The 26,702-nt window shown below is 48.6% G+C and overlaps 1 protein-coding gene across 5 annotated transcripts in view; it reads left to right on the plus strand.

Moving 5' to 3' along the window:
• RASSF3 (Ras association domain family member 3) overlaps nucleotides 1–26,702 on the plus strand; it is a 617,435-nt gene that overhangs the window by 472,213 nt on the left and 118,520 nt on the right. Inside the window, exon 1 of one of the 5 annotated variants that reach the window (XM_078676190.1) lies at nucleotides 1,719–2,625. The exons of the other annotated variants lie outside the window; for them this stretch is intronic. Coding sequence (XP_078532316.1) covers nucleotides 2,494–2,625 — 132 coding nt within the window. The 5' untranslated portion in view covers nucleotides 1,719–2,493. Of the gene's footprint in view, nucleotides 1–1,718; nucleotides 2,626–26,702 lie in introns of those variants that run through there. 5 annotated transcript variants of the gene reach the window in all.

Consider the following 26,702-nt stretch of genomic DNA (forward strand, 5'->3'; position numbering starts at 1 on the left):
CCAGCTCTTCTAGAGACCTTGTCGAAACCCTCCGGCATCAATGGTACTGTACTCAAATGGTTCACCTCTTTCCTCCAGCATCGCTCGCAACAAATTAAAATCAAATCCTGTCTATCGAAGCCGACAAAAGTCACACTTGGGGTACCACAAGGCTCAATCCTCTCCCCGTCCCTCTTCAATCTCTTCATGGAGCCCCTCACAATCATCTTGAAAAAAGCTGGAGTGAGTTACCACCTTTATGTGGACGACACCCAAATCTATTTCAAAATAAAGTCCCCCGGTGACATCCAACACCTCAATACCACTCTTAACGGAGATCCAAACTTGGTTCAATGTCAATCACTTAAAGCTCAACCCAGATAAAACGGAACTGATCCTATTCTCTCCAAAAAGTAACCATCGTCCTATCCAAGAGTGGCTCAAGAATCTGGTTGCCCTAAACTGACCCCTCGTTCTATCCGACTCAGTTAAGTCTCTAGGCATCACCCTGGACAAGAACCTGTCAATGGAGGCCTACATCAAAAACTCTGCTAAAAGTGCTCATTTCTCTCTAAAACACCTCAAGAAATTGAAACCTTTTCTTCCCCATGATGACCTCAAGACAGTAGTTCAATCTCTGGTTCTCTCTAAAATAGACTACGGGAACGCCATCCTTACAGGGACTCCAAAAGCTCACCTAGCCCCTCTAAGGGCAGTGCTGAACATGGCCGCTCGACTTGTATCTGGAGTAAAAAGATTTGATCACATCACTCCAGCTCTCAACTCCCTCAAATGGCTTCCCATGGAAGGGAGATGTATTTACAAGCTGGCCTGCATCACACACAAAACCCTCCACTCTCCGGCTCCCAACTACCTGAACAACAAACTGGTAAGAGCAGGTCAAACCAGAACACTGAGAAGCGCCAACTCACCCCTTCTCATTCCTCCAAAAATGAAAAAGAAAACCACCCATTACCGATCGTTTTCCGGCAACGCTCCCAGGATATGGAACGCTCTCCCGGGAGTCCTCAGATGCAACCCCTCCTTCTCTTGTTTATTTCAAAAGAGACCTCAAACTCCATCTACTTAACAAATACTTTCCTGAACAACGTCAACTAACCTAGACCCCAATACCCCGAGTTGACTCCCATTCAAGGATTGTTGGTGAACGGACTATGCTAATCTCCCTGTTTTTCTTTTTTTCTTCCCCTCCCCCGCACAGTTACTTATTGTTCATACTGTATACTTTATCCGTGGTTTGCTTACTTACTGTCAGCCTTCTAGGTAATGTAAGGCCCTTCGGCTCTGCACAATATGTATGTGAAGCGCTCTGATACCTACGGGTCTAGCTAGCGCTATACAAAACTTTAAAAATAAATAAAATAAAAATAAGCTGGGGGGGGGGTCCCTTGTCAAAGTGGTCCATCTGCAGGGGACAGGGACTATCTACAAAATTGTGGCTTCCAAGTCTGCAGCAGGCTATAGTTTTACAGTTCAACCAAAGGCAGCTTCAGAGACAGCAGAACTCAGCAGAGAGCCGCCTCTGTGTCTGTCATATGCTGGCGTAGTGCAGGGGCCAGACACTACTGACCCAGAATCAGGTAGAAGCTCATTAAAGAGCAGCAGGTGGGACACGGTCGGCACTAAAGCGGACTGTAATACTGCTGTGTGAATACAGTAAGTACAGTGCATTCTGTCCCAGCAGCAGGAAGATGTGGGGGCAGGGTAAAGAAAAAAAAAGTTCTGGAGGAGGGGCCATCCCATGGCTGAAACACGGAAGGAGGCACAGCAACAGTCAGGCGCTGCTGTGGGGGCCATAAAGAGCACCTAAAACGGCCGGCCGGCCGGTTGTTTGAGTAGTTGCGAAGCGCAGGTAGAGGTGCCACCAGGAGATAGGGCTGTTCTGGGAGGGGCCGGAGCGGCAGGAAGTGCTCCAGGGAAAGCTCGAGAAACGTTTGCAGGGGGTGGTGGGCGTTGACGTTACTTCATTATCGAGTGTGAGCCCCGGCGGCCCATTGAAGAGGGTAATTAACGCACACGGCGCCTGGGGGTGGGGGCGGCGAGCGGAGCAGCAGGGGTGCGCCGCGGGGAAGCCCGGAGACTCCTGCCAAGGGAGAGACGGCAACAAGTGGGAGTGGACGCCTCCTGCCAAGGGAGAGACTGCAACAAGTGGGAGTGGACGAGAGCGCGGTGCGTGGAGGGCAACGCCGGGAGTGCCGAGGGAAAGGACGGGTGTGCAGCACGGAGGCGGGCTAGCAGCGGAGAGTAACCAAGACCTGGCCCACAGCTGGACTAGAGCACCGGGCAGAGGGGCCGCTGGAGCAGTGAGGGAGCCCAGGAAAGCGTGGAGTACCAGCCAGAGGGCGCGCATGCGGTGCCACGGCGTGCAAACCCAACGGCTGCGGGGTGGCTTCCCCGCAGCAGGTCCCCGGCGCCCATATAGCTCCTGGTGATTGCTTCGAGGAGCTGGACAGCCCCTCGCCCCCACTGTCCCCGGGCCTGGCCGCCGGATAGATGACGTGGAGCAGCAGCATGAGCAGCGGGTACAGCAGCCTGGAGGAGGACTACTCCACGGGCGAGGAAATCTTCTACACCGCCCGCACTTCCCTGCGGACCCCGCACGGCAAGGGCGCCCGAGCCCGGGAGGTGAGTCAGAGAGTACCGGGAGGACCACAGTGCTAGCTGCTGGACCACTTCACTTTAAATACACCCCAGATGGGACTGACAACACCATACAGTAACGCTTTCTCGCATGCCACGAAAAGCAGAATTTTCAAAATGACTTTGTTCACGGTATCTTGTATATATTCGGGATATCAGATTATAGCCCACAGAAAGAAGGGTGGGGGCACTTTATTGAATATTATTCAAGTATACGCTACACTGGCCTTTTATTCTTACTGTACACTGTTAGGAATCTCTGCTTGTGATGTATATTCCTACAGGTTCCTGACAGACCCTGTCCGCATTTTTGTCACATTTGACTTATTATTTTGAAATCTTTCCCTTCAAGGTGCTGTGGGCATCTGCCTTCTCTCTTTGTGGTTGTCACTGGGAAAGGGCTGTGGGCGTAAACACAAACCGCAGCGCCACCAGTTGCTGTTTGTTTGCTTCTTGCCTGAACTTTGCACTTCGTGTATTGCCCTGCCTCGCATTCATGTTTTATATGGAATGGATAATTCCCGAAAAGATAATTGCTCTTTGATACACTTTAATGGACTGTATTTATTTTATTTGCGAACTTTTTATAGCGCTGTGCTGCATGCTAAACTACACCTGGGCACTTTTCAGTCCACTTAGTAAATCCTGGAGTTTGACAAACCATTGAGCTACAGAGCTTCCCTAACTATAGCCGCCATTGTAGAAGCTGTTACTTGTCTGAATTTTCGACCACAAACACATTCTGTTATATTCCGTCCTTTTGAGATGACTAGAGGAGTGGCTGAGGGGTATGTAAGTGCACTGCTTCAGTGCAGTCACTGTCTCCCGCAGAGCCGGTTACAGTTGGAATTTCCCAGCAGCACTATGCACAATAAGTTTGGGTTTGTAATCGCGGGAGGGGCCAGTGGGTCGAGCGCTCACCAAACGCCTTTTTTGAATTCTCGAAAAACAGGCTTCAGAAGGTCGGTCAGAATTTTGTTTAGGACGTCTCAACAGCCCGGCCTTCCCTTTGCATTAACATGTTTATACTCACTTTAATGTATTATCAAATCCAATGTTCTTTACCTCAGTGTTAATTATTTCTAGCCGGTAAACTAGCGCAGTGTAACCTGCAAGGTGCAGGTTTGAATCCCCCTAACATAGGTCGGTGGTCAAATGCACTAGCGGGAGTGCGCAGTGTACAGGCAGCAGATTACATCCCGGCAAAGTACCTGAGGATTGACGCATAGGTGTGTGTGTGTAAACTGTATATTCTTCTATTAACTTTAATTATCCCCTTTTATTTTGACATAGTTTCTCGGAACTGGGGGCATTTAGAAACCTCACACGAAACACGAACTAATGCAAAATTCAGCCCGACGTTTTCATCTTTGAATGCAATTCCTGTCTTTTTCACTTATGATTTTAATTTAAAGAAACAAATTATGTTATGACGTCCTTGAACGTATTCCCAGTTCTTTCTGCGCAATGTTTCCGCACATGTATTTTTTCACTTTTTGCTGAATGACTTCGCTGCCAGTGACAGGATTTATGCTCCATTGGCTATCAAATGGCCTCTTTACCCAGAGCCAGAAAGGAGGAATACTCCAGGTGCTTTAGTATAGAAACCCTCGAGCATAAATAGGTCTGTCGAAGGTCAGCAGCCATTTGGCTTTGCCAATGCTTGTTCTATGTTGGCTAGTTACTTCCAAAGTTTTATTATTTAATAAGCAGTTTATTTTGGTCTTAAAGTGCACATGTTGCTAGAGTAGTTCCTGGCAACTGAAGGAACTGCTTTGTGGCTGAATGTGCTCCTTCAGAAAGGGGAGTCAGCCACTAACAGTGAAGTTAGCCTGGTTGAAATAGGCTGATCCCATGCTATATTCTACAGTGGGCGGAAGAAATGTGAATGACACTGCAACAGACCAATAGATAAAGAGGACTTGTTGAAAAACCCTTATTACACTCAGTGAACCAAATAAGATGAGGAAGGGGGTTTGAGGATCTGGCATGGCAGACCTGCCCTGTACATATCTGCAGGTGGAGCACTGGAGGCTAACAATGCTATCCTGTGAGGAAGCGCTCACACTCGGTAACACTAGTCTGAGTACCATCAAAGAACTTCAACAACTAACCTACTTTCCAGACCCAGCGACAAAGCCTTTGCTGCGGTATCCTCCTTCTCCACACCCATGGATCTTCTCCTTCGGCCTCAGTTCCTTCCACCTATAGAGACTGAGTTCATTGTATGTGCTCCACCTATAGAGACTGAGTTCATTGTATGTGCTCTAAGACTATCATAGGTGGCCTGCTAGTGTTTGAACATCCTACAACACAACTTGAAGATGGACAGACAAGGCTTTTCAGCCATTCAACTGGTCCACGGGGCAGAAGCATCATGAGTTGGCTATGTAAAAAAAAAACATTCTTCGGAAGTAAGATTCTGTCCTCTGTGGCTACTTGGATGGTTTCTGGCAACCACCCCCCTCCGCTGAATTGTATTAGCGGAGATCTACAGCAATGCCAACTCTCTCGTGGCTCAACAAGCCCTGGATATAGTTGGCAAACCCGTGCTGTCTGTTAGGCCTAATTTTCTCCCTGCCTTTTGTTGACCTCATGGCGAGGACTATATTGACGTATGGCTTTGAATAAGGTATTCATCTGAAATCAGGAGGGAATTCTGATATTCCACTTTGGCGTTCCCCTGCATGAAGATGAGTGCAACACATAGTTGTGCACACATTCAAAATGGTATTTTGTTCTACAGTGCCAAACATGTTGCCTTTTGAGCATTCCTTGGCGACCTTACAAACATAGGTATAATGTCAATTTACTGTGTGTAGGCCTAGCACCAAAACTTAACTGAATCTTGGAACCTTGGGCCTGCTCTTACTTGAACCTGTTCGGTCTGGCTAATCGCACGCTTCTTCTTTGGACACATTTGATCATTTAGCTATGTAACCTGTTGGCAGGTTGGTTAATATAGAAGTCAATTTAACAAGTACAGTGATGGGCATGACACCTGCCGCCGCCCCTCCTCCCCACGCCCCGTGGGGGGGGGGGGGGTCACTTTTCATCATGAGGTTGAACTTTCATTGTTGCTGAACCTCGGGAAAGTAGCTCGCCAAATACCTTTTGTTCTCATTAGCTAAAGGCTGGTCCAGTCAGCGTTGAACCACATAAACCGGTACTTCTTGTATGGTGGAGAATTTGGTCAAGACGTTGTGGTGTGCATGACGCTTAAAGCTCTTAAAAGTACAAGCGCTGCCGCCAAAAGAACTGCATGTGCTTTAGAACTTTGTATAAAAGGTCAAAAGTCTGCGTGACTCATTGTATATCACTTAAGACACAATACAGTATTCACGAAATTGGCCCAAGGTGCAATGCATACATTAGTCAGGGCGCAGGCCGGCAGGAATTCGCTCTTCTCTCCAGCAGCGCCTGCCGTGAACCCGGGATTCATCTAATTGCAGTGCCCTCTGTGGCAGCCTTTGTTTTCCCCGACTAGCTTTAAGGGGAACAATCCATTTGTGAAGTTTACACAATGTAGAGCATTAATAAAATACTTAAAATACTCCAGCGCACGGTGCTGGAATCGGTGGGACCCGTCCCATCACCAGGGTGTTTGAAGAGCGTTCCGGAGCGCGGGCCGGCTGCCAGCCCGGAGCCTCCATGGTCGTATAAGGCTCGCTCTGCGCCTCGGCTGCCTCTCAGCCCCCCCGTGCAGCACGCAGCCGCCTCGTGCCTGTTTCTAAATACTCGTCTCACTGCAGACTAGTGTACTTTATGTGGCTATGTTAATCGGGAGCATGACGTTTTTAACCAAGTCGACCTTCTTTTATGTATAAATAATTTATACGCTTAGGGCAAACTGCTTCAGTGAAACCATAATGGAGCCTTCCAGGAAATGTCTTTTCTCTTAGTCGGTACAGTTGAGCTCACACTATTGTGCAGCCTTCAAGGGCAGGGTAATCCTGCTGTATGAATGTAAAGGCATGGAAACAATTGGTATAAAATATTACGATTTATTATTATTACGTCTTGTATTGATTCTTCTAACCTAGCCTGGGAATTTGCCTTTGTTATGTAGCATTCAGATAATAAATACACTATGCCTTGTAAGTAGTCATGGCTGAACTAAGCATACCCATCTTGGACTGGGCAAACTGAGGTAACTATCGATAGTACAAGGTAAAACCTGGGTGCTATCACTTTTAAGTTATACATTTGTTTCATTCACGAATGTGTCCAGATACCAGTACATTGTAATGTTATGCGTCGTATAAGTCCCTGTAATGTTTGTGTGTGTGTGCAAGCACCATTAATGTGGCTAAAAGGGAGTGGCAAACCCGGGCAGACCCCCCTCTGCATAGATGCCAAGTTTCCCAGTCCATGTGTGACTACTTAATCCAGTCCTGTTTTATTTTTCCTTCGCATTCTGGGACTTGTTGACCTAGTTTTATACTGGGTTAAATAAGACTACAAGTCCCAGAGTTCTAATAAAAAATAAGTCTGGCCTAATGACTTGCACATGGACCTTGGAAATATTTGTTTCGTGGACTATGTTTGCATCTGGTTGACATCAGCCAGCATAATACAAGCATTTGAAAAGCCAGTAGATCTTGCCTATGGAAGAGCTATTGACTAGTGAACATAGAAGACCATGTTGCCAGCAGTAGCCTCTGTAATGCTTGTTGGGCTGTATGTGTGTGGGGTACATTGAAGCTTTGGGGCCCATCGGGAGACGGGGAGGGGAAGAACCGACCGGACACAGGTATATAGTGTGTTAAAGGCCGCTTTTATTGGAAACAGGTGCATCCTGAACATACCCCAAACCTTGGCCTTTGCCGCACAAAACTAGGCCTAACTAAATAAACACATATCTGCCAATCCCCCCACCCCCACCCCTAAACATTTCCCCAAACAACCTCATAAACCTCTTTATTATGTACACAAACGCCTGGCTCAATGTTTTATAACCTCTGCCCTATGTACACTCCCTCCCTTCTAACCAGTAAAGTTCCTTCCTCCTATCCTATCCCCCCATTATAACTAGAGAAAGCGCCAACCTCGAGAACACAACCCCAGCACCTGCTCCTAGCGACACACTCTTTACCCTACCACAGAACACACCTGTAACCAACAAAAACCCTTTGCTATCCCCCCCTTAATCCTATCCCTTCACAACAGGGAGGGTGGGTGGGACAAATAACTCCTAACCTAGCCCGGCTGCTGTGTCACTGTCCCAACTACTGGTGACAAGTGACCTAAAATGGCCGCTTATGTATCCCCCTAGCCCAAAAGGAGCCCAAAAGGCTGCCACCCAGCCCAACCAGCCCAAAACAGACCCTCCTGTGTCCTGCCTTCCTGTACCCCTCCCCTTCCTCCCGGAGCCCCAAAATCCCCGGGGGGGCGAGCCTCCCTCCGGTCGGCCACCCCCCGCAAAGCCCCATTGGGGCCCATCGGGAGACGGGGAGGGGAAGAACCGACCGGACACAGGTATATAGTGTGTTAAAGGCCGCTTTTATTGGAAACAGGTGCATCCTGAACATACCCCAAACCTTGGCCTTTGCCGCACAAAACTAGGCCTAACTAAATAAACACATATCTGCCAATCCCCCCACCCCCACCCCTAAACATTTCCCCAAACAACCTCATAAACCTCTTTATTATGTACACAAACGCCTGGCTCAATGTTTTATAACCTCTGCCCTATGTACACTCCCTCCCTTCTAACCAGTAAAGTTCCTTCCTCCTATCCTATCCCCCCATTATAACTAGAGAAAGCGCCACTCGAAAGCCTTTATTACTTTCGACCCCCCCCCTAGGACCTCTGCACCTTCGGATACCGTCTGACCCCTATCGCCCTGTCTACCGCCTCCTTCAACTGTACTACATAAAGTTCCATCCCGTACCTGGATAAATGTACCCCATCCTCTAAGAAAAAATATATGGCCCCATACTTTAACTCCGGGTGTTCCATTCTTCCCAATCCCTCCTTCTCGCAAAAGGTCCTCATCTCTCTGTTAATCTTCCTCCTAGTTCTATCAATCGCCCCAGGTCTCACAGCCCCCCTCCAGCATCTCCTCGGAATGAACTCTGACCAAATAATGTGACACCCTGCCCACTGTCTCTTGATCTCCAACAGATCCCTCCGCATCTGCTTCACCAAAGCCAAACCCTTACATTGCACCAGGTCGTTCTCACCCAGATGTACCACTAAAACATCCGGGCACACCCCACTCCGAACAATGTTATTTAACACCGGCACCAACTCGTGCCAACGCATACCCCCTTTTCCTCTCCAATGGCACCTAAACAACTGTTCGTCTAGTTCCAGGTTCAAATTCTTGCATTTCTCCCATTCGGCCTTTTCCGCTCTTTTAACAAAAGAATGTCCCACCACATAAATGGACACTGCCGCCACCGTAGGCCCCGCCACTGCACCTGAAAAGAGACACATGTAAGTACCAAGTCCGCACCCCTTCTCATTCCACCGCCACCCCTCGCAACCGGACGTACGTCTTAAAACAATCCGATTTCCAGCGCCCCAACCGCTTAATGTCCTCCTTCCCCCAACCCCGGCGCGCCGCCTCCGTCGCCGCCCCGATGCGGAAGGAATGTGTCCCGAAGTCTTTTGGATCCTCACCCATGGACCGCAGGGCGTGCCGCAGGACCCATAACAACTGCGCGGCCGTCACACGTCCCGCCTCACCCCTGTCAAAAACCTCCGTACCCGCCTCAGTTCCCCCGGCCGCTAACCGCCTTCCCCACGCCACTGGACACACCGCCTCCTTGTCTCCTGGCCCCAGTACCACCCACGTGCCCCTCTCCCTTTGATCGGTTTTGGAACGTCGCAGCCGCACGGCAACCTCCCTGCCCCTGAACTCCACGTCCCCCCACCTGACGCCCGCCTGCCCCTTCAAACCCACCAGCTCTGATACCCTAAAGGCCCCGAAGTACAACCACGACATCAATGTGGAAAACCGCACCGCCTCTTCCTGATCTCTACATACCACCGGCATTCGATTCAACAAGCCCTCCAGCATCGCCTCCGTAATAGGCCGTCTCTGCCGCACCCGGGCCCCTTTCTCTCTCTCCCAACCTTCCAAAAGACGCCCTCCCAATTCCCCCGCCGAGGGAGCATAGCCCCACCAAAGTTTACCCATAAACGCCACTCCCGCCAGTTTGCCCGCAATAGTCACTCTCGCCAAACCTCTGTCCATCAATCCCAACATGAATTGCACCACCTGTTCCTCCCGACGCCACTTGTCCCGCTGCCTTACCGCTCCAAAACGCAGAAACTCCAACCAGGCCTGTTCATAACTCTTCCACGTAGACACCGCCACAGACGACCTCACCAATCGAACGACCCGCGCTCTCCCACTAACCACATCTCCTCCGGCACCTTCGTCTTGACCGCCTCCGCCTCCGTGGCTAGCCCATGGAATCTCCGCCACTGTTGACGAGACAAAGCATCAGCAATGTCATTGTCCACTCCTGGCACATGTTGTGCTCGAAACAAGATATTGTTCTCCAGGCACCTCAACACAAACACGCGCATCAACTTCAGCACCTGAGGTTCTCTCGCAGACTGCCGGTTCACTACCTGCACCACCGACATATTGTCCACCTTGAACAACACGCGCCTATGCGCCAACTCGCGCGCCCACACAGTCACAGCCACCACCAGCGGGAACAACTCCAAAAAAGCAATGCTTCTCCCCCCCGCTTGCCATCGCTCCGGCCACTGTTCCGCGCACCACCGACCCGCCCAGTAGAGTCCAAAACCGCCGACTCCCGCCGCGTCCGACGACATTGTCACGTCCCACTCCCACTCCTCCGGCGGCGCCATGGGAACACCGTTGAACCTCCCCAAGAAAGCCAACCACATGCACAGATCCTCTCGCGCGCCCGCCGGCAACCGTACGTGGTGATGAGGCATCGACAGCCCAGACAACGCCAATCCCAACCGTCGACAAAACGTCCGCCCCGCCCGCACCACTCGGCACGCGAAATTCAGGTGCCCCAGCAAAACCTGTACCTCTCGCACCAACACCTTCCTTTTTGCCAACATGTCCCTCACCAGAACTACCATTGCCGACCTCTTGTCCTCCGGCAGGCGTGCTTCCATGGCCGCTGAATCGAGCTCTATCCCGAGGAACGACAGCACCGTGCTGGGCCCTTGAGTCTTCTCTGGCGCCAAAGGCACCCCCAAGTACTTCATTAAGTCCATAAAACTACACAGCCGCTGCTGGCAGTCCGTTGAACCAGGGGTACCCACCAGGAAGAAATCGTCCAGGTAATGCGTAATCGCCTCAGAGCCTGTGCGCCAGGAAAAAGCCCACTGCAAGAAGGAACTGAATCGCTCGAACAAGGCACATGACACAGAGCACCCCATCGGAAGCGCTCTATCCACGAAAATCAACCCGTCCAGCTGTATTCCCAGCAACTGATGATCCTCCGGGTGGACCGGCAGCAACCTGAACGCCGATTTCACATCGCATTTTGCCATGAGCGCCCCTCGCCCCGCCGTCGTCACCAGTTTTCGCGCAACGTCCACAGATGAGTATGACACCGACGCCAAGTCTGCCGATATGAAATCGTTCACCGACGCGCCCTCCGGCCACGAGAGATGTTGAATCAAGCGGAATTGACCCTGCTCCTTCTTCGGGACCACACCAATGGGCGAAATGATCAGATCATCCAAAGGTGCCACCACAAAAGGTCCCGCCATCCTCCCCTCTCTCACCTCTTTAAAAAGCTTCTCCCGGACGATGCCCTTGTGCGCGTTCACAGACTTCAGGTTCTCCGCCCAACGAGCAATCCGCGGACCCTCGTACCCCAACCGGAAACCCTCCCTGAAACCTCGACGCAGCACCGACGCATCATCCGCCCGCGGATACACCTCCAAGAGTGGTTCCAACCGATCCAGCCTAACCGGAGTATGAGCCTTTTCCCAAGGTACTCGCCCCCCCTCTACCCCCCCCTCTCCCCCTGCCGGGTCCGGGAGCCGGGAATTGACCCTGTGAGGGGCCTCCCCAAAGCCCCCAGCAGCGCGATTCGGGATGTCTTTTACCACACGAGGAGCACTCGTGCCTAAACTTGCACGTCTGCCGGAGGCAGGAACCCCTGTTAAAGTCCCAACAGGGCCCCCCGCTCTGGAAGCTCCCGGGTCCCCCCGGCCCCACCCCCCCACGGGTGGGGCGAGCCGAAAAGGGCGTGGAAGTCAGTGGCAAACCACTGGCCGTGTAAATCGTGCGGCCAAATTTCGCCCCACTCATTGTCTGCTGGTAAAGGTCCGCATCCAACTCCCCCCACTTCGCCTCCGGGTCCGACGCCATACGCGCCCGAAACTCTTCATCGTAATGCGACCACGCATTGCCACCGTAAGTCACCTGCGCCCTCCGTACCACGTCCATGTACTTGAAAAGCGCCACCGCCCGGTCAGGATACTTCTCGCAATAAACGCTCGCATAGATTAAGAATGCAGCTGACCAGTTCTCAATAGTGACCGGCACCCTCGGCCGCCGTGCCAATTCCTGTTCCTCCTCCTTCGACCCTTCTTTTGCCATCAACTCCCTGTGTAGTAACCTAAATATCTCAACATACTCCCCCTTCCAAATCTTTTCCCTGGTCGCCAAAGACAAATGCGCCCCCAACGGCTTCGCCACACCCATGTACGGCAATTTCTTCACCAGAACGTCGCAGCTCTCTTTCCCCCCGACACTCGACGCAGCCGCTCCCCCTGACCCCCCGGCCGTCCCCGCGATCCCCGCCGCCGCGCCCGCAACCGGGCCCTCGTCGCTCCACCACTCGCTGCCACTAACGCACCGGAGGACTCGCCCGACCCCGCCGAGCCGCAACTCGCTTCAGTACACACGCCGGCATCCATCACATACCTACCCTTCACCAGTCTCACCGTATCCCCACCCTCCGCATCCGTCCCCACTGACACGTGGTGACCTCCAACACCACTACCCCCCGCCTTGCCTCCTTGAGGCGTGCCCAAGCCACTCCCCGACCCCGTACTGGTCTTACCTGGCGTCAAGGCTGGCGTCCTCACCGGATCCCGCCGCCTAACCAGATCCACAGGGGGGGCCGTCACTCGCGGCATCACTTGCCGGGGGCATTCCTGCAAAACACTGGCAACAACATTACAAACCTCCCCGTCCTCCCGCAACTCCCCGTCTTCCTCCGACTCCAACTCCGCACTCACTGCTTCCGCCACAATCCTACCAGGAGACACCCTACTCAACCCTGCTCTGGCCCTACACTCCGTCATCAAGGCCCGCAGATCTACACTCACTCTCCGTCTACCCTCATGTTGGTAAGCAGAAGAAACCGTTGCCTCGTTGCTCCATCCCCGTCCCCCGGCGGCCGGATCGACCCATCGGGAGGGGGGCGCTGGAGATCTGCTTTCCGTCCATCTTCGCTCCGACCACCCCAGGTCCCTCGTTGGAGCGCGACCGCCCGTACTAGGCAGAGCCGGCCCATCCACTCGGCGGGGTGGAGCCGCATGCTGCTCACCCGAGCCCCTCCCCCACTGCTCCTGCCAAGAGAAAAACGGGGAAGTCCAGCAAGCCGGGGCATAACCATCACCACTACCTTCCCAACCGCCTCTCCCCCCTGTCGCAGAATGTCCGCCCCTCCACGCCGGGCGACCCCCCCACCCACTCTCCCCCCACCCCCAGCTTCCCACCCCGCCCGGGCCGCCCCACTGTCCTCCCCCCACATCCCCCCACCCACCCCACCCACGCAAATCCCCCCTGCTGCTCCCTCCCGCACCCTCAAAACTATACGCACCCCCGCTACGTCCCCCAAAAAACCTCTCCCCACCCCCTTCCTCCCCCACCCCCCGGCGCATCCCCCAACCCCCCACCTGCACCCTCCTACCCCCTTGCGCACCCCCTCCCCCCAGCACCCCCCGACCCCCACCCAGGGATACCAATCCACCACCTATCGGGTTGTCCTGCTCCTCCTCATCGCCCACCACCTCCTGTCCACTCTCACCCCCCACTCCTTCCTCCTCCTCCTCCTCCGTCTCCTCGATGAGCAGCGGTGAAACCCCCCAACTCCCTCCCAAACACCATGCCCCGCCTCCCCTGTACCCCCCTGCCCCCCCTCCAACTGCCCTTCGCCCCCTTCCCCCTCCAAACCCCCCCCGTCTTCTACCACCAGTATCCCCAGGCCCCCGGCCCCTCCCCCCTCGCGTCCCTCGCCCACCCCCTCCCTCGCGTCATTAGCAGGCCCTACACCCCCGACTACCTCCGCTCCCGCTCCTTCAGGGCCCTCCCCCCCCGCCCCCCCGTCATGTCCGCCCTCCCCCAACCCTACCGCGTCTCCCACAAAGACCAGCGGTGCCTTCCTGCACGGACCGCGCTTCTTCCCCGGAGCCTTCTGGCGCTTCGGCGCCCCAGCCGCCATGAGTCCGCCACCTCGCGCCGCCCTCTTCGCGGCTCCCGCCCCCTCCCCCTTCCGCACACGTGACCGCGGTGGGTCACAGGCCGCCACAGCTGCCGCGGCGCCATCCGCAGCGCGCCGCGGTGGCCTTACCCGTACTCCGGTGCGCAACAGATCGGTCCTCCCGGCCTCTCCCAGCAAGCGAAGAGCCTCCCGCACCCTTGGATCTGTCAGATCGTCCGCCGCCATTTCGCCTGCTCTCCGCGTCTGCCTGCTTCCACCGCGTCCCCGACCTCCGCACCAATCAACCAGCGACCAAGTGAGTTAAATACGCTCTCTCTCACGCTACAATCTAAACGTATGCCAAACTAACAGTACCCACCACACAAAACACTATCACCCACAAATAACTCCTAACCTAGCCCGGCTGCTGTGTCACTGTCCCAACTACTGGTGACAAGTGACCTAAAATGGCCGCTTATGTATCCCCCTAGCCCAAAAGGAGCCCAAAAGGCTGCCACCCAGCCCAACCAGCCCAAAACAGACCCTCCTGTGTCCTGCCTTCCTGTACCCCTCCCCTTCCTCCCGGAGCCCCAAAATCCCCGGGGGGGCGAGCCTCCCTCCGGTCGGCCACCCCCCGCAAAGCCCCAGTCGGATATGGACTCGTTCTATGGCTCGCACATCTACCTGTGCTTTGAAAACAGGCAGCTTTGAGGCATAATGGAAGAGGCTGTTGCCTAAGCCCTACAGGTTAGGCAGGCGGAGTAAGAGACAGGCAGCAGTAAGGAAGACTGCCCGAGTCGTTTCTCTCTTTTGGCAACACTTTGGTGGCCGAGGCACCTCTCCACGCCGGATTTAATACCCATCTCTCATTCTGAAGTTAATTGATAGACCTTGTTTATGCACCTGTGCACTTGGCTGAAGACGAGCACCACCCAAAATGCACAGGTAGATATCCACATTTATCACTTAATTCCAAGCAGAGGCAGTCTACAGGATAAATATTGTGAATGTACGGCCTGCCTCTCATCTCTTCCCAATTATCTGTTCCCAGTAATGACGTGGTAACATTTGCTTCTTTACAAGGATCCAGTGGGTGACTCATGGTGTACGTTTCGTGACTGGCATGTGCTCATTTAGCGGTAGCCTAGGGGACATTTCATGCAGCTCCGGGGTACTTCATGAAAACGCTGGCGATGCCCTGCAATGAAATTTCATTTTCATATAGAGTGAATAATGTCCTGCCTTGTTTAGGTTAATTTCACGCAGCGCAGATCAATCATTTTTTTGCTATTTTAAAGTATTTCGTAACATTTCTGCAGCCCTCCTCCGCTAAGTTGAGCACAAAGTATTTTCTTACTTTGGTAATTAATTTCAACCTTCAATTATGTCTGTTTAATGTGAACGATTCACTGATGCTGATTGCTAATGTCGTAATTACACTTCTGTTCAAAGGCCGTGTTAGGGCATGGCAGTGCCAGCCGCCACCTTGTTTTTTCCCTTGTTAATGATTGCATTCTTTAACCACTAACAAAGGGGCGGTGCACGAACTTGTGGAGGACTGGGAGGAAATACAGTTTCATCATCTCGCACCTCGGATTAATAGGTGCGTAGCTGTGGTGATTGTCTTTGCCACACCTACATTTTTGCTCACAATGGATAGTGTGTTAGAGGCGCTTAATAGGTAACTAAAGCTTCCTCGTCAATGACGTTATACTGAAAGAAGACAAAGTCAAAAGTATGTAAAAAAAAAAGCTGGGACAAAACAAGTGAAAAATCGAAAATTGGTGTACATTTTTTTGCCGACAAAATATACTGAAAACGTAGTTGCCAACTAAAATTATATTTTACGGGTCAAATAGAAATAAGAGACAATAATGACTGGAAATGCATTGATAAGCTGCACCGTTATTACATAATGCAAGTAAATGCATTGAAACAGTGGGGCCTATTCAAAAAGGTTTCTATGAGTAGAAGTAGTTCAGCCGGAGTGCTCCTTTTGGTACTCTCTAAAGCCTTAGAGACTGACATTTTGGGAGCCAGTCACAATCAGTAAAAGTGAAAAGAGGTCCTTTATTTTTGCACCAATTCTATATGAATATTGTCACTTTAGGTGTTTAGTGGCCAGTTCACCAAGGCATACAAAAGTAGTGACATTTTATTGTAGGAACACTGACCAGGTGTACGTCTGGAAATCCATACATAGTGCAGATTTCCAGGAATTACGTCTGAAGAAGGAGAGTTTATGGATACCAAAAAAAGTCATAAATCTAAGGCAATAATAGATGTGGATTTCCTCTTTAATCTGTATCTTAACGAATCGAGTGCAAAGTCTGTGACCAGGTGACCTCTCTGGCTATTTAACCGTAAGCCTTAAAATGACCTAGGGCATAGGTTGGGAGGGGTGCAGCACCCATTGTGGTTATGGTTTTTATAGGTATTTCGTGGCTCAAAACTGATGGAGTACCACTCCTCCCTCTGCTCTGTTGCAAAGGTTGCAGGTTAACATTCAGATTAATTAAAAGGAAATTCTGTGGCAGCGCAACATTTTCACCGATCGACTTTAATTCGCCAGTTGTGGCAGATTTTCATGGTGGTTTTGCTGTACACTCCACCTGTGCAATGGTAACCGGTCCATGGTATTTTTCTGGCTTGTGAAAGTAATAAAACTCTGTTTTGTGTGACACTTTCTGCGCTGCAGCATGCCCCAACCTATGCATTGCATGCAGCTGTACTATTTGGGGTGGAAGAGATGGAAACGAGAGACCCTCACAAGTTCAGTACTTTTTCATTGCACACTAGTGGATGATGGTGCTTTGCGGAGTTGCACCTCCCGAAAAGTTAAAAAGCGTATATGGACATAACATAACATGTATTTGTAAAGCGCCCATTCACCCAGAGGCATCTTGGTGCTGAATAACAGATGTTTATTGCTTACTACCAAAGAAGAGGGTTCTTAGTATGAGGGAGTGGTTGCGCTCCGCTGGATAATTGGCAAATTAACTGGTCAAGTCCTATTCGAGTGGTGCTACAAGGAAAGGGGTGACCCTAACAACCCCTTAAAAATGTAATGCTACACATACATCTACTTGAAGTGAAGGAAACCTGTGCACACACGCAACCATCAAACATGTAATATGACAATTTGCGAAATTAGAAGAGAAAAGCAGTTGCCGCTTGTTGATCTCGTTGTTTTAATGCACCAGCCGACATGTGTTTCATTGGAGTACAGTACACTCCAATTCTTCAGGGCTAGATCCGAATAGATACGAAAAAATCAATCCCCCACAACTGGTGATAATTCCAACCCAGTAAGGGTATCTGAAGATTGTTCGGCGGGTGAGGAAGGACAGTCAGAGGAACGCTGTATCGGTGTAGTTGGTAAGTAAAAGCCGGTATAGAGGTCTGGACAGACGTGGGTGTAACGTCAATGATTGATTCGATGTACAAATTAACTTGGTAGTGTCACTCCAATTGTCCCAAATAGCTCCACAATGGCCTGTTGGTCTGTTCAGTCCCGAGTATGGCGTCTTCCTCGTGGCGATGTGATTCATCGTTCATTGCTTCCATCAACAAGCGTCAACTGCTTTTCTCTTCTAATTTCGCAAATTGTCATATTACATGTTTGATGGTTATGTGTGTGCACCGGTTTCCTTCACAACAGATGTTTATTGTTAGCCAACTCAATGGTACTCATTTTATTGACCTCAGATGGATGAGTGGGCCCGCCGGGATTTGAACCTGTGACCATGAGGTGAACACATGCTCCTTCATTGGATGCACTAGTCCACTGAGCTACTAGACCCGTGGGCAGTTTTCCCGCAACTTCCATTTGTAATGGATTGCGTCGGTGGCACCCGGTTTTGAAGTGGACCTGCATAAGCAGTAGTTTACAGGCATTGCTGCCCATGTGCATATATATCTGAGCTTTAATTCCTGGGTGGATCTCTCATTCCTCCCGGTTTGTTTCTTTGCGTGCTAGTAATTGTTCTATTTATCCGTTTATAAATACAAGATTAAAAGTACTAGAGTACAAACAAAAACCGTGGACCAAATCAGCTACAGGCGCTTCTACCTACCGAAACTTGAGAGCTCGGCCATATAAGGTGAAAGCCATTTACATTTTTGGGTAAATCCACCTACCTCACTTGAACCCTCTCTTGTAGCTCTGTCTGGGGATGGAATGGGGTAATTCGCACTGTAGTCTAAACTCAGATGCCTCGTAATGTTATTCCCTCACAGTGCTGTGGTGCTGACTGCAGTAAATGCTTCATCAGCATGTGCTGTGTTGTGATTGATGTGTCATTCTGCTGCATTGTAATGATACCAGTGACCTTTCAAGTTTAGTTTGGAGTCGCATTTACATGTTTTTAATAGAGAATCTATATTATTCTTTTTTCACTCCTGTAAGATACTTTTTGTGTGGGTATGTTGGGCAGATCTTTCTTGCTGGCTGCATGAACACTGCATTAGGCCAATGAAGCTCAGTATTTTTTTCCCCATTGATGCTCTGTACGCCACGGGTCCCCTGATGATCAATAATGCTGCTGTCATGGAGTTTCATTACTGCTTGGTGACGTTCATGGACATTACTGCAAATGGCTATTAACGCAAACTACTGCCTGGAGCCATTAAGAATTACTAATGACCGGGGAAGCTCTGTAATGTTGCGATTATTGAATGCCTTTATTGCTTGGCCCATTGATATTCATTTATGAATGTGGCCATTGATGCTTATTAATGCCTGTGACTATTGACGCTTGCAGTTGACGCCTAGTACTACCTGGTGATATTGCTGAAGTTCCCAAATGTCTGCCAACATTCTTACTGATGCTACCTAGGGCAACTTAGTTTCATACCTGTCTGACAGTACCAGCGCTCATTCCTCCTGTGGACATTCCCAAGAACCACTCATGTTAATTCAATAGGTAATTTATTCTATTTTGGGGCCATTATGGTTGTTAATGTATTACTCCGTTAAAACTCTTGACACACTGTGGACATTATTAGCCAGCATTACCTGTGGTTATTAGGGCCATTATGAAAGCTCATTCTTACTGGGGAAAATAAATTCTCAATAAGTTCTAGGTTCATTAACACAATGGATTCGGTTTGGAAACACTAAATATTCACTGGAAAAATCAGGTTGTTTACTTAAGCTTAGCTGTAGGAGCATAGTGTTTACACCAAAAAGCTAAAAAGTTGAGAAATACAATAGTAAAGGTACTACCTTAACTACCCCACCATCAAAGGTGATCGTGCAGTACTTTCAAAGATTTCGTTTTTAAGTTTGTCAAGTTATAAATGTAATTGGGCAATTACATTTATGCGCTCGGTACTTATTGTTATTTACTACGTGTCCCCTATTGATGGGATGATGCATAGGATCTTCATATGCTGAGGACACATCCTAAGTTATTAACTGCTCCTCATATAACACTGGATAATTGCAGTTTGGGCCTTAACTGCTGATGCCAGGACCATTTGTAATGAATAGTACTGCTATTTTACTGATGGGATGTCAGTTGCTACCTTAATGGCTGTGTCCTCTCTTTTGATGTTTTGTGGTTTGCTAATAACTTTGGTGTCAAGTGACGAATATTCACAAAACTTTGAAAAATAAAAAAGCAAATTTGCCTCATTTCCTTCCCGTAAAGTTTCGGGGTGATCCATCAAGCAGGGGCTGAGAAAAAAATCCCAAACACAAATCCCACTGCATTTTTCCTTACTTATTTAGGCAGCACTACGGCAAAAAATGTCTGCACAAAATTACACCATATTTGGCAGGAAGCTAAATCTTGGTCTGCAGATTGTGCTTTTTTGTGATTTGGTGTAAATCGACCATTTGTAAAAATGTTTATATGAGAAGGGGGGTGGAGCGTGAGTAGGCCCCCACTCCTCGACCCTGTTTTGGTCTCTTATCTGCATGGCCGATTTCGTAAAAAAAAGTGGAGGTGGATCATTCGGCCCCAAATGGCCTTCCTCTCCTTTAAAAGACCTAGGGGGATTGGGTCCCCCAAGGCCAAATTTGGCTCGGAGAGAGAGAGGGAGGGCAAAAGCCCCCTCTTTCCCCATGGGGGGCATGGCCCAGGGAAATTGGGTCCTTAGGGCGAGGCGCTGTAGAGAATCCCCCGCGGCTCATACCCGAAGGCAGTGTGCAGCTTGGGGTTGGCTGCCTTTGAGGGGGTTGGCTGCAGAGCCTCTCCACATGCCAGGCCCTGCAGCCAAACACCTGCCATGCATGAACAAAAACCCTGCATGTCAAGGGGTTTGCTTTACGCTTGGTAATTAAATATGACTTTACATTTAAAAAACCCTTGATATTTACTGAAAAAGACAATGGTTAAAGTAATGTTATAGTTTAATGAAATATTCAGTAACAACGTAACGTTTTAAACTCTAAAAACCTCTGAAATTCACCAGTTGTAGTTATAACTTGTTACCTAATGTAACTTTACATTGTGCCCTCGGCATGTACTGCTAATTCCCCCCACACATTCCATCACTCATTGCATCTTTTATGACCTCGTTCATATCACTGCAATATTTGTAGTGACAGTATTGATAAGAAAACTGTGCATGGCAGGGGAGCGAGTTATGGTTACTTTAAGGCATGAGTTACAGTTACTTAAGATAACTATAACTGAATTTCAATGTTTTTGAGAGTTTAAAACTTGATGTTGTTACTAACCATTCCACCTAACTAGAACATTACTTTAACGTTTTTTCTTCAGTATGTGTGTGTGTGTTTGTGTGTGACAAAAGGTTAAGAGTGTGTGTTAATTAGTGTGTGTACACATCCTTTTAAGGTTTCGCCTGCTCTGCACTTGCGCTGTGCTTTTAAATAATTTAAATAAAAATCTTAAAGGGGCTTGCAACCCACCCATTAAGTACCATTTGTTGGCTGGCTTGTCACTCTAACTATCTTGCCTTTTATTGTTTTTTGCGTGCCATTACCTGTTGGTTTGTGGTTTCTCTTCCTCTCCCCTCATATTTTGCGGAGCACGGGCCAAGTATTTCTTCTCTGTGAATTCTTCCACCGCTGCTTCTGTTGCTGGAGCTACTTTTTTCTTTATGAACCAGGTATTTTGACGTTTGCATGTTTATTTTGTAGCTGTGCTCCTCCAGTTTTCTGTTTCACCCAACCCCCCTCGTTTCAGCCGCTTCCCCCTCCCTCTGCTGTTTTTAAGCCACCCTCAACCAGCATTGTTTTTAACCCCCGGTCTCTGCGATTTTCACCCCCTCTCCCGCTTGCCATTGTTTCAACCGCCTGCCATTTGTTTCCCACCATCTTGCTCCCCCCCCCACCCCCCACGGGCTGCTGTGCTACGTGGCGTAAATGGGAAGAAAAGCGCTATGATGCTGTCGGTACTGGCCACGTCAATGCTTTTTAATTTTTTTTATCTATGTTGCCCAGCAGCCCTCGCTGCTGTGCATCATGTAAAAAAACATAGCTAAAGTCAATATATTTTGCATAGCTGAAACCTATTGACTTTGCCAATGCTTGTTGTGCAAGTAGCCTTTGTGCTGTTGCTCTGTCCTGATATGAAGTCAAACACTGTAATTGTTTCTGCCGCCTTGGGCACAGAGGCTGGAGCTGGACAGCTAAAAGCCCCTGGCAGCTGGAGGCCTAATTACAGCAGACTTAAAACACGCTCCCTGGCTGCCAGACGCTTTGAATTTAAGCTTTTGTGCTTGGCCCATTAATCCTTTTATCAGGTACCTTAACCTTCAGCTACTTAGCGAGTCATCTGACCCTGTAAGAGCCCCCAGGCCTGTCAGTAACGTGCTGCTCTGCGCATCGCGTGCCATTCGTTTGATACTGAGCCTTTTCTAAGTCACTGGAAGGAGGTGGAATACTCTTGCCTTCATCTTGACCTGCAAGGAATTGGCGGATTTTCCAGGCCGAAGTGAACTCGCATGTGTTCTACCTTCTGGCCAGTCCACCAACGCACGTGTCCAGTATTAAGCTAGGAAGACTTTCCAATACGAAAGAAAAAATTTAGAACTTTCACGTTGAAGTTTGAAATCAAAAACAAATGGTCTCCTAGGATGTGGCATTTTATCGTCTGTAGAAAGGAGGTGTCGGCAGAAGGCTAGCTGTTTAGTTTGTAAAAACTTGCTGCTGTCAATACCATGGGAGGGGGTTCAAAATGGATCACTGTGGTGGGCGTTTTGACATTATTACTTGATCTATCCAGCGGATCTTGCCTGTTTATTCTAAAACCCACCAAACGTAACCCAAATGATATTTAATATTCGTCATTTATGTAACTCTCACCAATGCTGAATAGTGTCTTGACTCTTCATTCTTATTTTAGCTAGATTATTAGTACGGATACCGGGAAGGATGGGCCTGTCTACTCTGAACCCTCAATCCCCTGTGTTTATGCTGGATTGACTTTGCAGTTGTATTCATGACCTATTGCTACCAAGACTTTAAAATGGACAGAGAAGACTTTAGCTTCACCCAGAGGAGTTTTAATCTCCCCTCCTACTATTGGCTGTTTGGTATATCAATCCGCCTGCTTGATTGCCATGCATGAGACATTGAGACACATCTGAAAAGTGCATTGAATCATTGCATTCTTTATCACTGATGCATTGTGTGAATAAGCAACCAAAGTTTTCGCTGCTGCTGCAGTATTTTTAAAATTTTAGTTGCAACTCCAAGTACACGACAGACCTATTTGCTATACTAGCCTCTTTTCATTATCATATTTTTAGGTCGAGCCTGGGCAGCGCATGGGCTGCTGCGAGGCATGCAGTATATGGCTTTGAAGCCCCGCCCACTCTCCGCTCATATTTGTCATTGGCTCGTGTCATTTGTAAACTCTGGCTTGTGAGACGTTATTAGGCTTGTCATTCCCTTCTTGGTACCTCCTTGTCTGCATTTGTAACCTCCCATGGCAACTTGCCCTTTTACTTCTGTTGCGACACGGTATGTCTTATTTAGTCTGTAAGCACTTTCTTTAATGGGTTTCTCCTACTGCAGACACGACGTGCTTTCCTCACCATGGGCGCTTTCACTTTCAAGCAGCCCTGTAGAATAGCAGCTGCTTCTTTGAAGTGAAATGACAATAGCTTAAACTCTCGTAAATGCGAGACCTGTTGCATTGCAAATGCTTGTTTTGATTGGGGTCCCCACACATTTCCAAGGTGGAAGATAGGCAGACCTCAAAGTAATTTTTAAAAACTTCAAGCCTACCCCATATAATTCTTTGGTATGTGTTCATATTACCCTTTTATACAGTGAGGGATATTAAGCAGTAGTAGCTTCCATACCAAACCACCCATGAGATATTATTAATCAAATCCTTTATCTACTTCTGTACCTGTAAGGTTTAGTGCTAAGAATCAACAGTAAGCGCCTAGAGGCCAATTCAGTTTGCGGATTCGTGCTAGCCTTTGCTTGGCAGGCCCCATTGTCGCCACAGCTATGGTCTTCCACCAATGGAGGTTCAACCCCCGCCCCCTGCCTTTCTCCTCCGTCACCAACGAGGACCAAACCGAGAAACTAAGTTTTTTAAAACGAGCATAACCGTTTGAGGTTTGAAACCATGCTAACACAATCACGCCTTTGTCTACAATTATTAAACTGGCGGGTCATTTTTCCCAGTAGTGTGATTTGTAATGCCAGGCCCCGGGCCACACATCAACTCACTGCGACCTGAGATGAACTGGAAGCAAGAAGAACTGACAGAGCTCTGTTTGGCACCATGACGGTCTTCTGCCCTGCATGAATTATGACCCGGAAGAATGCCCCCCTTTCAGCTGGTGGACATGAAAGTCCTGCCGCGTCAGCATTCTGTGAAGGAAGTTGGGAGGCTTCGCATGTTCCACATGCCTCTCGCTTTTCGATTTATTTATGTCCACTGTCGCTTTTGTGTCGAATGACAAATGTACACGGGTTCCTGTGTGCTTCATTGTAAATTCAGTTTCCTGTAAAGTAGGCAGAGCAACATAAACGTGTGAATTTTTACATTTATTTAAGTTAAGCGTTTCTGTATGTGCTGTAGACGTTATAGGATTTGGGCGAACCACTCATTTTTTCACCTAGTGTTTTGTAACATAGTATGGAAAATGGTTCTCCAAGTTAATTTGATGTGTCCCATTTCCCTTATTCATTCATCTGGTTGGTTATCTAAGCACAGACCAAAAAAAGGTGAAGGGGGCTTCTTCAAATACTGCAATCCAGGCTTTTTTTTGGTTTACTAAACTGAATATTGTGTGCTACACCTGCTCTTTCCAAATGCCTTTCCCTTCCCAGCTCAAAACCTGTGTGCATTTCACGATTTTTCTAAAACTGTGTACCATTCCTCTCTCTCCACAAGCCAATGTCTAAACGGTGTCCGTTTCGATACTCTTTTTCTTTTGTGACGCAGAAGTGGCCGTGTGGTGCAGTGCATATTGAGTGTCATCATATATCTCAGACAACAAGATTGAATACCTTCATATAGCGCAGAAGTGGGGGTTACGACGACACCATGTCTGAGGGACTGGGCGATTGACATGGGCAGGGTAATGATCGCAGAGAAAGACGTCTTTAAGCATAGAGGGTGCCCCCAAAGAATGGGATTATAAGTGGGGTAGGTAGAACAAATATCGAGGCAACATGTGTGTATCCCCCCACCATCGAATTGCAGCGAGATTGACGCCTCATATTGGGAGTCTCTGGCTTTGAGGACACACTCCCGTCCTGAGGTGATCGTTATGCTCACTCCATCACAGGAACCCAAGGGGAGAGGACCCATAATGAGTATAATACTCTCGCCGAATGCTAATTGCTGCCTCATTGTTATGCTCCTCATATTTCTGATGGGAAGTGGGGTGGTGGATCGCGTATATTTTGCACTTTATGAGCTGCATCTGATGTTTTTCTACCGTGGACCCGAAAATTGTTTTCACGCCTCACTGTACTTTTACTTATCAATAAAAATTGTTAAAAAAATATAAAGATTGAATACCTTAACTTGTGGTATTTTGTTGCAATTTTTGGGGGGTTAGCATGTGATGGGCTTTAGGGGACAAAAACGATTCATAGCAAAGTTTTAAAAGACAAAAAGGAACATGGACCGTAGTATGGAACTTGGGCGTAGTGATTGGTAGCTCCAAGAAATTTAAGAGCCATTCATGACGTGGAAATTAGCAGTAGCACATTTATCTTATGACGTATCCTTATGTCATTGGCATGAGCTTCTGTAGACGTTCTTGTATTTAAGGAAGCCATGATGGGGTCAGGCATTGAAAAACTTTAAGTACAAGCCAATACTGAAACAATGAAAATAGCACTTGAGGATAGGCTTGAGTTTCGTATTCGCATGAAGACTGTTGATGTCGAATCATCATCATGTGTCCCTAAGAAACCCAGCAAAGGGAAATTACAAACTTAAAAAGATTATCATGTGAACTGCAACACGCTACTCTTATGTAAAACCACAGCACTCTCGGACTTTCAGAGTGCAGTTTATTTTGGTTTCCTCATATATGTTGGATCACATGTTTATCCTGCCAGTGAAGCAGAATGAGACACTCTGTAGTGTTTGTGGGTTGTAAACTATAATACCTTGATTGTAGCAGCACCAAAATGTAGCATAGCAACTGTTCTGTTTTGTATTTTCTCGTGCATAGCATTTTAGTTTTCATGATCTCATGGCCAGCAAGTTGGGTCTGCAGGATTTTTTTATTAATCGTCCTTAAATAACAATTGGAAAAAAGTCTAAAACCTCGAAAAAATTGATTATCTGTGAATTTATACTTTTACATTGATTTCTTTGAATTCCAGAGTTGCTTTTTAACACATTTTCCCCATTAGTTATGTGACCGTTTTATCACTGTTATTTTGAGTGAATTGGTCCCAGCTCGCACTCAACTTCTGTCCTTATTTATTTAATTAGATGATGTATCGACGCACATTTTGCCAAACCGTGAATTTTCCTTAAAAATAAATAAATCACCCTCGTTGCTGTGGGTGAGTTAGATTTGCCCAACCCTACGTGCGAGGTATATATATTTTTGTGTAACATTCTCGTTGCCCTTAAACGTGGGAACAGTAAATACTGTGATGGTGAGAGCAGAAAAGAAAGCAAAAAAAGGAGGTCGTTGAGGTGTGTGCATGGTATGTCTGTGTATGTGCATATATTTGTGTGCCAGCGTTGTGTGTCACAATGTCCATATAATATGCACAAGACAAAATTATGGCCTTTGCTAGCCTTTTTTTTTGTCCTTGTTTTTGCCAAGATCAAAAGTTTTTTTTTTATTTTTTTTTTATTATAATTCTCGCGACAGCTGGGGTACTGTAAGGCTGTTTCATACAAATGGACCTGGAAAGCCCCTTTTCAAGACCTACTCAAATCGTTGCCAATGTCGGTTCGGTGTCTGCCAGAGGATTTTGCAGCATGAGCGAAGCATGCCTTGCATATCAGCCTAGTGATGTGTAGGCGTCCGTTGCTTTTTTCACGTAAGTGTGTTTTTTCGCTCCTGCATCCTGGGCCCATAGGGTTGGCTTCTATGGAGTACCCGAGTCCACAAAAAGAGCTTTATGCTTGATTTGTACATGTCAGGAAAGGGAGATGGAATGTTCCTTCACGGTGACGACGTCAACGATTACTGTTCTCTCTTGTTACTGGAGAGATTTTCTCACGTTTCGCTAACTTTCCATACTTTGGTGTGAAGAACAA

The sequence above is a fragment of the Lissotriton helveticus genome, chromosome 1_1, assembly GCF_964261635.1.
Source record: "Lissotriton helveticus chromosome 1_1, aLisHel1.1, whole genome shotgun sequence".
Classification (NCBI taxonomy): domain Eukaryota; kingdom Metazoa; phylum Chordata; class Amphibia; order Caudata; family Salamandridae; genus Lissotriton; species Lissotriton helveticus.